Source organism: Porites lutea, chromosome 11, assembly GCF_958299795.1.
Source record: "Porites lutea chromosome 11, jaPorLute2.1, whole genome shotgun sequence".
In the NCBI taxonomy this organism is placed as follows: domain Eukaryota; kingdom Metazoa; phylum Cnidaria; class Anthozoa; order Scleractinia; family Poritidae; genus Porites; species Porites lutea.
The window spans coordinates 6,045,572-6,057,774 of NC_133211.1; the positions used below are offsets into that span (position 1 = coordinate 6,045,572).

General features: G+C 39.4%; 1 protein-coding gene across 2 annotated transcripts in view; it reads left to right on the forward strand.

Annotated features, from left to right (window-relative positions):
* Positions 1 to 11,393, forward strand: part of LOC140952111 (uncharacterized) — a 55,913-nt gene extending 44,520 nt beyond the window's left edge. The window contains exons 3-8 of one of the 2 annotated variants that reach the window (XM_073401536.1): positions 2,377 to 2,461; positions 3,212 to 3,464; positions 4,186 to 4,447; positions 5,465 to 5,581; positions 6,498 to 9,210; positions 9,920 to 11,386. In XM_073401536.1, the coding sequence (XP_073257637.1) occupies positions 2,377 to 2,461; positions 3,212 to 3,464; positions 4,186 to 4,447; positions 5,465 to 5,581; positions 6,498 to 9,210; positions 9,920 to 9,929 (3,440 nt within the window). In that variant the 3' untranslated portion in view covers positions 9,930 to 11,386. Of the gene's footprint in view, positions 1 to 2,376; positions 2,462 to 3,211; positions 3,465 to 4,185; positions 4,448 to 5,464; positions 5,582 to 6,497; positions 9,211 to 9,919 lie in introns of both variants that reach the window. The other variant, XM_073401537.1, reaches the window with a different exon arrangement.
* Positions 11,394 to 12,203: the final 810 nt, after the last annotated feature.

Below are 12,203 nucleotides of genomic sequence, written 5' to 3' on the forward strand. Positions count from 1 at the left end.
CATTATTAATTTTTATTTTTTCTTTAACAATACTTTTCACATGAGGGAGCTTTTAAAGCAGAGGTGTTTTTGAGCTACAGATGGTAACCAGAAGTAGACTTTTTTCAAATTTTTCTTTGGTAGTGGTTTCGCCCTAATTTTCAGGCAATAGTCTCTATAAAAAAATGAATATATGGAAATACACCTAACAATACAAATTTGGTAGTGTCAATTATGGTATATTAAATGAGGAGGATGGTTGGTTGCCATCTGTTTTTCACAAACACCTTTTCTTCAGCTCCCTATTACAAAGGAAATAATAGGACATGAAATCTAAGAAGAAGTGAATAACGAACAAACAAACAAAATAGAACCATTAAGAATCGTCAGCAGGGATTTTTTGTCCTATATATATGTCTGACTGGATTTGCAAAAACATGGCTATAGAAATCTCTCTCATATACCTCTCACTGAGTCTTGTAGTGAAGCATGTTTTTTTTTTTCAGTTACTTTTTATTTATCTAATTTGTACCGAATATTTACTGAATAGGCTGCAGTAGATAGACTTTGATGAGTTTCTCACTGGCTATTATCCTACCCTCCCCCCCCCCCAATTTTCTCCTCACTTCTCATAAGAGAATTTATTCTCTCTGTATGTCAGTTTGAAATCAGTGTGCGTATTAGACTAAACTTGGCTCTGATAGTCAGGGTTGTCTTAGAGTTTTTTTGGCTGCCTTGGGCAAAGTTTTCCAGAAGGCATCATATAAGCCTTATGAAGGAACAATTCTCACGACTGGCAAAGTCTGCTGCATCCAATATCTTCTTGTATTTTGTTTCATTTTGGGCTACACTGGTGAAAGACTGTTTCGGGCTTGAGATGGAAAGATTGGATATTGCGAGCTTTGTTTTTGGCAGTAACAAGTCTTTGGCCTCACAAAGTAGGTTCTAGGCCGGGATGAAATCTATTCGAGAAAAGTTCCATGTGACTATTTATGTGGAGAAAGCGAGAGTTTTACGGAGTAATTTGACGATGTCTCGTTCGTGTTAAGTGAGGAAGTATTATAAGTGGTTTTCGGAAGTGTTGTAATTGCCACGAAAGTCATTTATTGTGTGATTTACTGAAAGTGTTGACAGACAAATCTCAGGTATGTGCAGTTAGGAGCTCTTGTTACCAGAATACTTTGTGCCAAGCATAAAAAGGCTTGGTGAGTGTTTAGTTTAGGTGATTTTGTCTTAGAAAGCCTATTCTGTGCTTAAAGATTGTGGATTCTTAATCTGTTTTGGCCAACACTGAGCTATATATGGGTCTCATGGTTTGACTGACTAAAAGATTACAAATTCTGGACGTTTCAAATGTTTATATATATATATTTCATTGCAAAATCCTGTTACTTCTGCAAGAGAACTTTACCGTTTACTGCCAGCAATAATGCTGTCATTGTTTAGCCTCAGCTAGTGACTTTTAACTGCTTTCCATTTCTCTTAGATGTCAAATTGTTAAAATGCACTTGAAATTTCTTTAGCCACGTTTTAGCAAATCCAGTCAGATGTATGCTAAGAACTTAATGTGATAAAAAACTTTATTTCCCAGATAAGAAATACAGTGAAACCTGTATTATGCAGACACCCTCAGGGAACGCTGTAGTGTCCGCTTAATACAGGGCGTCGGCCTAATACAGGATTCGATAGATAATGTTATATGAGGTGTCAAATGCCATTCAAATGAACAGTGGAAAGGTTTAGAATACTCCCACAGACTGTGACAATATACATTTGCATTAATAAGAGGACAATTATTGATCATATAGTACCATAAACATAGATTGCAACTCAAATTTGAAGAACTCAGATGAGTGAAATAACCTCTATACAAACTAAACGAAATCGAATACAGTAGTGTACTGTGAAACTAATCAAATAAGTTCCTCAAGTCACGTTTTTTAATGTAAAAATCAAAAAATTTATGGGTGGCAATCTTTCGCATTTCCGGTGTCTGGCACGTTGGGTGGTGGAATTTAATTATAAGTGTCCGTTTAATACAGGTTGGCAACAATAGAAATGACCATTTCAGGTACTTTTGAGGTGTCCACTTCCGCTTAATAAAGGTTTCATTTAAAGTAAATAAGGGAAATAAATTTGGGAACCTCAGCTACTGTTTCTTAATAGAGGGTGTCCGGTTAATACGGTGTCTGCTTAATACAGGTTTCACTGTAGTGTGATTACATATCTCTGACTGGTAGGCAATTTTCTATTCTTAAAGAAACTTACATATTAGTTGGGTCCCAGCTAATCTGTTGTTCGCTTTATCCCCAGCTCATGGATTGGTGTGATTATTTCATACATTTGCTAATTAACCAAACAGCCAATTTATTGTTATCTACTCCTCTATTTAAACAGGTGATTCTTCAAATCATCACACGTATTCAGAAACCAAACACAGAAAAGTTTCTCAGCAGATGGAGGGCATTACTGAAGACATTGAAGATAGTATTATTTGTAATGCTTATCTATGGCTGAATGATGTTTCTGGTAAAAAGGGTTTGAATTCTGTGGAGGAATAAGGCGTCTCAAGTTAAGCCTGATCAAGTAAAGAATATTTTGATTTTGAAATTTGGTTGCCATGGACATTTTACTTTATTTTACAGGGCTTGAAAAAAACTTGAATTCAAGTTTGTCCTTTGGGCAAGCAACTCTCACCTTTTGCTTGCCTCAGGGGCCATGGCCATTTGTTGCATGTCTTAAGACCTATGCACATCAAGTCTTAAACATGTTTAATGTTTAATTAAACACAGTTTACGTTTTTTATCTTTGTACACTGTATAGTAGAAGCTGTTTACTCTACTTTATTGATTGCTGATACTATGTAACCTGTTGAATTTCATTTGAATTATTTGTAGAAGCCTGTGTTCTAGTTTTCTGTTACTGTTTTCCTTTTTTAAACCATGTTTAGTTGGTGTGAATGGGGCTTTAGTTAATGATTTGATTAGAAGATGTCTTACTTGGATCGTTGCCCATATGGGTCTCAAAATTGTCTCAACTTATTTATAACTGAGTATTGTGTGTCTGTATTTTTATGCTTTCGCTGGCAAAGTGAGCGAGAGACTACTACCGGAACTGAGAAGTGAAGGACTTTGAGAGAGTCTATTATGTCCCATGAAAATAATCAATAATATTTGCTTCAGTGCACACCCATCAAGCTACTGAAAATGTAAGAACAACTACCTTTTTTTCCAGCTGAGAACATCCTTCCATCCTTGCAAAATTTGCGATGTGATGCAGACCAGGTTCACAACAAAACCATCCTACCATCTAATCTGAGAACGGTTGCAGCAAAGAAGGGATTCTTAGTTTCTGATAACCAAGCATCTGGGAACTGTTTGTTCTATGCACTGTCAGAGCAACTGCAAAGTGTTAAAGGAATCCAAATCTCACACAAAGAACTGAGAAACACTTTGGTCCAGTTTCTCAGAGAGAATGCTAATCTGGTAAGGCGATTATGTGGTCCCTTAATTGTATGCTTAACTTCATCATGCTGGGGAAAAAATGGCAGAAGCATTTAGTGTCTCCTATAAAATCCAAGACTACATAGCCAATTTGATAATATCCTGAGCCATACCATGTTATGATTTGGGAACTTTGTTGATTTGTACCTGTGAGGTGAAAGGGGTGTACTGCAAAAAAGAGGGTGAAAGGGGTGTACTGCAAAACAGAAACAATGTCCAGATATTAGGTTCCTGAGGGTTGGCATCTCTGAAATGGGGGAAAGTGTGTTAGAGCATCTGTTTTAACTTAATACAGTGGCAGATCCATGGGAGGGGCCCGGGGAGCCCACCCCCCTTATTTTTAGACTAAACTGAGGCCTGAAAAATTTTGAAACTCCCCCCCCCCCCCCCGCCCTGCCAACTTATCTCAAGGTCGGGATCTAGCACTGTAATATATCGATATATCATTAGGAAGAATTTCTCAAATAGGGTAATCACTTGAGAATGTGTGCTCTGTTTTGCAACGTACATGAAAGCTTTTCTTTTAAAAGACCACCCATCATTAAAGTGAAAAAGAATTTTCAGAGGTTATATAGTTGGCTGTACCTCTAAATATATCATTTTTTGCAGCAGTTTCTGACCTGTTGTCATTTGTATTCTGGTTCATCATCTAAAAGCTTAAACTTCACTTGCTTGATTGTTGTTGTTGTTTTTGTTTTGTTAGCATGATGGAACATCCTTGTTCAACTTTGTTTCTGGCTACCCATCATGGGGTGAATATTTACAACGCATGGCGAAAGACGGTACCTGGGGTGATCATGTGGTTCTGTTTGCTGCAGCAAATCACTTTCAAACTGCCATCCGTATTATCAGCAGCCTTGATCGTGAAATAGTTGTCCATCCAGAACACGCAGTTGCTGAGCCAACCCCCCTTGTGTTGGGACACATTCATGAGTTACACTATGTCAGCCTCCAGCCTAGAAAAGGTACAATTCTAGTCTCTTCCCTTTCGTAATCAGCTAAGTTTGTTTAACTGGTGGAAAATGTGCAGGAGATATCAGCCCTGCACTGTGGTGTGGTGTTTGTGTTCATTAGAGAAGTGAGAATTGCTAACTGCCTTTGCATGGATTCTCAGTCTACAAATCATCCTAATGAGTTTCGTAATAGTGTAATCGCCTTTGTTAAAGCGGAGAAAATTATTTCCCTGTGAATTCTTAACAGCCTTTCCTCGCTTCAAATATCATAGCTATACTCATAGGAGTAGATCCTATTCAGGCGGATATTTTTCAGATGCAACAAAGTGTGACCTGTTTAGCTTAATGGTTGTGATTGAGAAGAAGTGAATGTGATGTCGAACAGGCGAGTTTGAAGCAGTTCACAATAAAATATCCACGCTTTATACTGAGTGAATGGAATCTTAAGCTTAAGCTTTGCGATTTTACACTAAGAGATGATTATTATAATAAGAAGAGTTTATTCATGGCGTCTTACCCTATGTAAATTACCAGTTTTAAGGCGCTCAGCCACTCGATCTTTCTCGAGCCTTTTTCTGCGTACCAAATGCTGCATACCGTAAAGGGAACAAAAAGGTATTCAAAGATTTTTAAAAGAGATTCTATTTCCAGTAGTGGCGGACTGAAATGTCCATTACTCAGAACATGTCCAAGAATAATTTTTTATTTTTAAATTTAGCGCTTTCGGTTCAGAGTACTGAGAGTATTCGCATGTCACTTTCATGACTCCATTTCTATGGACGTAGGCACTTTCATGATTTGTAGTTTTGGTATTGTATTATTGCTAGGATTATTATCTAAGATTATGTCAGTTATCAAAGGTTCATTATTGACCTTCTAACCGTACTGTTAATAATACAAAATAAAAAGACTGTGATATAGAATGCTTTTTTATCGACCGATGGACGGTTCTCCCACCTCAGTGAATATAACTGTGAGGATCATGTATCCTTTGTTCTAATGGCCGTTTACTATTTTTTATTTTGCCAGATGAGTGTTTATTTCTAAGGAATAAGAGGGGTAATGAAGGGTACATGATGGAGAACGACGAAATCAGAGCAAAAGCAAGAAGGACCATGGAAGATCTTAAGGCTTTTAGATCTACAGGTACGAGTTCATGATATGCATCCAATAACCACATTACCCTAGCCTGAGTTTCATCCGATTACTTCGAGTCGTTGTTACTCCCTCAGTTGCTGAGAGGAGAAAACGACTCGTACTAATCGGATGAAATTCAGGCTGCACATTACCCTTCTACTGTCAAATACACCCCCCCCCCCCCCACCCCCTTCCAAAAAAGAGCGAATTGTACCGCTTCAAATCAGCGAGAGATACCCTTTAAGACTAGAGTACCAATCTCGTCTCCAGAGGTTGTGTTGCTACTGAGGCAGGTAGACCACGAATTCAAAGATTCGCGTGACAGTTGATTTTGGTGCTAGATGTTAACGATTCAGGTGACTTGACTTTGTTTTTCAAGCCAACAAGATGAACTCTTGTGTTCACATTCCTTTCTCACTGCTGACGTCGTTGTTTGCGCCTCAGTGTTATGCAACACAAGTATGCTGCAACTGAAAGAACTCTTACTGATTCGGACTTTCTGCAAACAAAAGTTTGACTTGGCTTATGAAATGCTCAGGAATGTGACCACATTCGAATTTAGGTGATCATAAGGTAATGTGGGGTCTATATCCCGCTAATAATTCCAGTGCTGCAGTGAAATCGAGGTCAGGATACTTCCATTCGGGGGTGGAAGCGGAGACGTAAAACAATGAATCATGAATCTCGGGGGAAAAAAATGTGAATGAATCATGAATCATTGGGTAAAAAAGGCAGGAATCATAAATAGCAAAAGACAAATGATTCCCATTCCACCCCCGAATTTTCATGCGTTTTTTAATAGAATTACAAAGTACTTCTCAAAGTGTGTCATATTTCCTGAATAATGCGCCCTCCATAATATACAAACTAACAGGTCAAATGCTTGATAACGTTTAAGTAGCGTGCATGAATATTCATTTTTTAGATTTGTCATACCCAAGCGACATTTTTGAGAGGATCCGTCAGCTGTATAGAACACGTGAACAACGCCTTCTGCCTGTCCCTTGGTGTGAACATTTCAGCTTTCATTTGAATGATATTTTTACAAGATTAAAAATCTCGGGCAGAGAAAAGACCCAAGGACTACTTACCGACGAGATAACCAACATGACTGCTACCTTTAAGGCGCACACAGAGTGTTTAAGCCCACGAACAATCTTGATCGAGGGAGATCCTGGCATGGGAAAAACCACATACTGTCAAAAGCTGGCGTATGATTGGGCAACTAAGAAGGACGAATGGGATCCATCTTTTCCAGAGATTGAAGTGCTACTGCTTCTCAAATGTAATGAAATTCAATCCAACATCTGGGAGGCTATTGATGATCAAATTTTACCCGAGGAAATGGAAGATCAAGCTAAGGAATGCTTCTTTAAATTCATTCGCGAAAATCAGTCGAAAGTTCTTTTAGTTCTCGATGGATTGGATGAAGTGGATCCTAGTAACCTCAAATTACTCTCCAGCCTTATTCAAGGTAAAGACCTTTCAGGTTGCTACATCGTTGTCACATCTCGTCATGAGGCTGGAAGTAAAGTAAGGAGGTACTGTGACACTCTGTGGGAAATTGAAGGATTTGCCAAGAAAGATGCAATAAGCTTTATTCTTAAATACTTTAAAAACATCAACAAAGAGCACTTAGCCTGGAAACTTTTAGAAAGGGTATGGGATGAGCCCTTTATATTACAGTCACAACCGGATAGAGACCTGAGTGACTTGACAAAAAATCCTTTAAACACTGCCTTACTGTGTGTTATTTGTGAGGATTTTGAGGGCGTGTTTCCAACGAGCAGAACTGAATTGTACACGGACATTGTTCTGTGTGTTTTAAGAAGATATGAACAAAAGCAAGGTTTAGCGAGTAAGAATGAAGACCTGATGACCGTTTACAAAAAAGAATTAATAGATCTTGGAAGAATGGCATTAGAATCTCTTGTAAAAGGAGAGTTGTATTTTGAAGAAGATAAATCTGACGGTGGCTTCATTGTCTTATCCAAGTTCGGATTCCTTTCACTTCAGACTGGTGGCAGTAAGAGGAAAGTTGTTTTGCGTTATGCATTTCTTCACAAGAGCTTTCAAGAGTTCTTTTCTGGTTTCTATCTTGCTTACAAACTCATTGAGGGAGAAATTGAGTGCCAATCAGTGGTGACTGACCAAAGATATGAGAACGAACTATGTCAGGTGTTTTTATTTACGATCGGGATTTTAGTTTCAACAAATGAGAAAACCGCAGAGTCTCTCGTAACATATATGGCTAGAAATATCACAAGTCTTCAGTCTCCGAGAGACATTTCAAAGCGTTTCTCATTTTCTTTAAGATGTTTATCAAAGCACAAAAGGTTAGTTTGCACCTTAGGGGAGCACCTTCACATTTCTCATTTGAAATTTGAGCCACCAATTCGGAATTATGAAGTTGTGTCTCTTTCCAAGGCCCTTTCAGTCAACTCCTCCTTAACTCATTTGGATTTGAGCTGGAGCAGTATTGGTGATTCTGGAGCTGCGTCTCTTTCCCAGGCTCTTGCAGTCAACTCCTTCTTAACTTATTTGGATTTGGGTAGAAATAGTATTCAAGATTCTGGAGCTGCGTCTCTTTCCCAGGCTCTTGCAGTCAACTCCTCCTTAACTAATTTGGGTTTGAGTTGGAACAGTATTGGTGATTTTGGAGCTGCGTCTCTTTCCCAGGCTCTTGCAGTCAATTCTTCCTTAACTAATTTGGATTTGAGCTGGAACAGTATTGGTGATTCTGGAGCTGCGTCTCTTTTTCAGGCACTTGCAGTCAACTCCTCCTTAACTAATTTAGGTTTTAGTGTGAACGGTATTGGTGATTCTGTAGCTGCGTCTCTTTCCCAGGCTCTTGCAGTCAACTCCTCGTTAACTAATTTGGATTTGAGTGCGAACAGTATTGGTGATTCTGGAGGTGCGTCTGTTTCCCAGGCTCTTGCCGTCAACTCGTCCTTAACTAATTTGGATTTGAGGGAAAGCAGTATTAGTGATTCTGGAGCTGCGTCTCTTTCCCAGGCTCTCGCAGTCAACTCTTCCTTAACTAATTTAGATTTGAGTGAAAACAGTATTGGTGATTCTGGAGCTGCGTCTCTTTTTCAGGCTCTTGCAGTCAACTCCTCCTTAACTAATTTGGGTTTGAGTGTGAACGGTATTGGTGATTCTGGAGCTGCGTCTCTTTCCCAGGCTCTTGCAGTCAACTCCTCCTTAACTAATCTGAATTTGAGGGTGAACGGTATTGGTGATTCTGGAGCTGCGTCTCTTTCCCAGGCTCTTGCAGTCAACTCCTCCTTAACTAATTTGGATTTGAGCTGGAACAGTATTGGTGATTCTGGAGCTGCGTCTGTTTCTCGGGCACTTGCAGTCAACTCCTCCTTAACTAATTTGGATTTGGGTGGGAACAGTATTGGCGATTCTGGAGCTGCGTCTCTTTCCCAGGCTCTTGCAGTCAACTCCTCCTTAACTAATTTGGATTTGGGTGGGAACAGTATTGGCGATTCTGGAGCTACTGCTCTCTTCCGTGTGAGCACGGTTAATACAACGGTGCACGTAGATGGTCTTGTTCTTGATGATGATGATGATGAGGAGGAGGAAGAGGACGAGGAAGAAGGAGAAAAGGACAAGGAGAAGCATATAAACTGGTAATTTTAACGTACAATGGTTATAGAATAAAATGATAATCCTCATATTTAGAAAAAATGTTGAGTGTTAAAGGAAAGTCAAAAGGGGCATTTCGGGGACCTATACATTTGAAGAAATTTTTTGTTTGCGCTCTAATCTCAGAAATAATTACATAATTTCTGCTTAAACTCGAAGTCTGAAAACGGGTATGGATTTTATAAATGAATGTTAAACGGAAAAAACCATCAGGGATGCGTGACACTCGTATTTCAATAGCTGATTTGAAAACATTTGACACTCTTTGATATTTCTTTACCGAGTATCACACTATCATGGATTTTAAAAGTCTGGTCTGAAAACGGGTGTAGAAAAAGACATTTTTGGGTTTGAAATAGGGTCAGGATTTGGAGAACCGGGCGGCACACGCCCACCAAGAATTCCCAGGAGTGCCCTCCCCCCCCGCCGACCCGGAGCCTGCATCCTAACTTGATATTTCTTGTCTGGTGTTCACATTGTTCATAGTTTGCTGAAGTGTCTCTTGAGGTTTAACATCCAGGACTGAGTTGCTCAAAAGCATGGTTAGCTTTAACCATTGGTTAAGCAGTATCAAAACCAATACGTTGTCAAGGTATTAAACGCTGGTTAACGCTAACCATGCTTCGAGCAACTGGGCCCAGGGCTTCTTCCTTCACTAACTGTTTTAATTTGTGACGCATTCATTGAATTTAGGTTCCCTTGAAAGAAACAGAATGCACCCAGTGTGAACACAAACCAATCTATGGACGTCTTCATCGAAGACAGCACATATATGGTGCCTTACCAATTCAGAGCGGAGAAAGAATCAATTTAATCATCATATGGATGCGCTCCTCTGCAGTGCGTAGCAAGCTGCGTCCTATGTGCAACAGGGTACCCAGGCTGGTGCCATCTTTTAGGTGATCTGGTGATGGGTTTACTGTTAACCCTGGCTCTCTGAAAATCATTTGTTGATTCTATTGTGCTAATTCTTTCTGGGAACAAGTTCAAAATTTTCGCAGCTTGGTAACAAATAGACTTACGTCGGCCATAAATTGTGATTCTTGATGAAGTTGAAGTCAACATATAGCTAGAATGCTTTGATCTTGTGCAAAGCACGCGGAGTACACAACTCGTTATTTTTACTTGCAAAAGATTGATATGATTAACTAGAGTGGTACATGTAAGCGCGCCAATTCTTTGACGCTTTTAAAAAAATCAGTCCGAACTGAAATGCGATAATTCAAGTTGGCGACTCTCCTTAAAAACTACCGTACTTCCTTGAAGAATTGCTTTGAAATAATGGCTAAAACAGGGGGTGCTTATTGCAAGGAGGGCACTTAATCAATGGAGGCGCTCATGAAGTTTTCCTTTCAACGAATTGTAACTTTGTTTCGGCTAAAGTAATATTAATAGCCTTTCATTTGCTAAAACAGTAGTTTAGTAATCAAGCGTACCGTGGTCCCATTATAAAACACGTAACCCTTTAAGCCCCAATATCCATATCTAAATTCTCCATACTGATCTTTATACATTTCCAATTAGTTGATTAGTTGTCTCTTTAGTGATCATTAGTGATTATTTTATTAACTCCCATAAGCATTTCTCTTGGCAAAATATGGGTATTGTTAGGAGAAAATTGATGTTGGTCACTATTGGGACTTAAAGGTTAACTCTCAAACAGGGCGTAAGAGGCTAGGGCGTTGAAACGAGCGGGGTCAAGCGATCTAGCTGTGATGCAAGGGTCTGGGTACTACCAAAGAGACAAAACAAGATGGCGGACATTATACTGGACCGTCAGAGAGATTATCCAGCGAAAGTTAGGCATTTTCCCGTGGCATTCATTTGCTGCAAGCAATAGCGAAGGAACAAATTATTTTTTTCTCACGTTCGTTTTCTGTTTTGTTCAATTTTTGCCCCGCGAACAAATATCTGTATTGAATATAGTTCCACCTCCGTGACCTGTATTAAAATTTCGTGACTTGGTAAGAAAATGGCATCATAACTCAGATGATAGCACTGACATCATTTTTAGACTAATATTATCGGTTCTCTACTTCACTTAAATATCAACTTGTGTTATTCATCATCTGCTATGGTATTATTTTTTGCTGCCCAGTTTCAAGGCCAGATGATCTGTTTTCACTATTAAAGTTTGGATTTGTTGGTGTACATCAGTATTCTTCTATAAACACCTTATTGAGCTATCTCCAATATTAAGCATTACAGTTGGACAAATTGTGAAAACTAAAGGCCGGCGCTTATTCGAGGGGGAGGGGGGGCGGGTATAAGGGGAGGTCGTTTATTGGAGCATGCGCGCTTATTGTAATAGAAAATACGGTAACTTTCCAATCAGAAACGCTGTGATGGTCGTGTCAGTATTTTGCTATTTTATCCGCTAGTACTGTTGATAAGAACACAATAAGCCAACTAGCGCGTAAGACAGTCACGCAGATATAACTGAATAACAGAGCCCGTCTTCTTGTTGTATGGGATCCGAGATGGTGTAATTTTTTTATGGTTAAAATTCACTAACGGGTATTTTTGACTTTTTAAAATTTTAACCCTGTCACTCTTCATAGACCTAATAGTGGCCTAAAAAATTCACGTGGAAATAATACTCAAATTTTTGTTTTGTAAACTGTAAGAAATCTGTAGTACCATACAAACGTTTTACCGAAGAGGTTTCATTCGAGCGGTAACACCATGACATTTCGACCTCACATTTAAAAAGTAGGGTGATAATTAATCTCGCCTCGAGATCGATTCTTACCTGTATGAACATATTCTACGTTTATTTCGGATCATTTCCGCGCCCCTATTGTCGCACTGACGTCTCTCATCCGCAGAGGCTCCGCTTGGCAAGCGCGTCGGGAGGTCGCCCGCGCGCGCTTCTTTCTTTTTTCCCTCCCCAGCCCTCCCCACGACACTTGGTGGCCTTTGAGGTGGAAAGAGCGCACTGACAGAAATTTCCTGCGGCATTGTTTTCACGGAAATC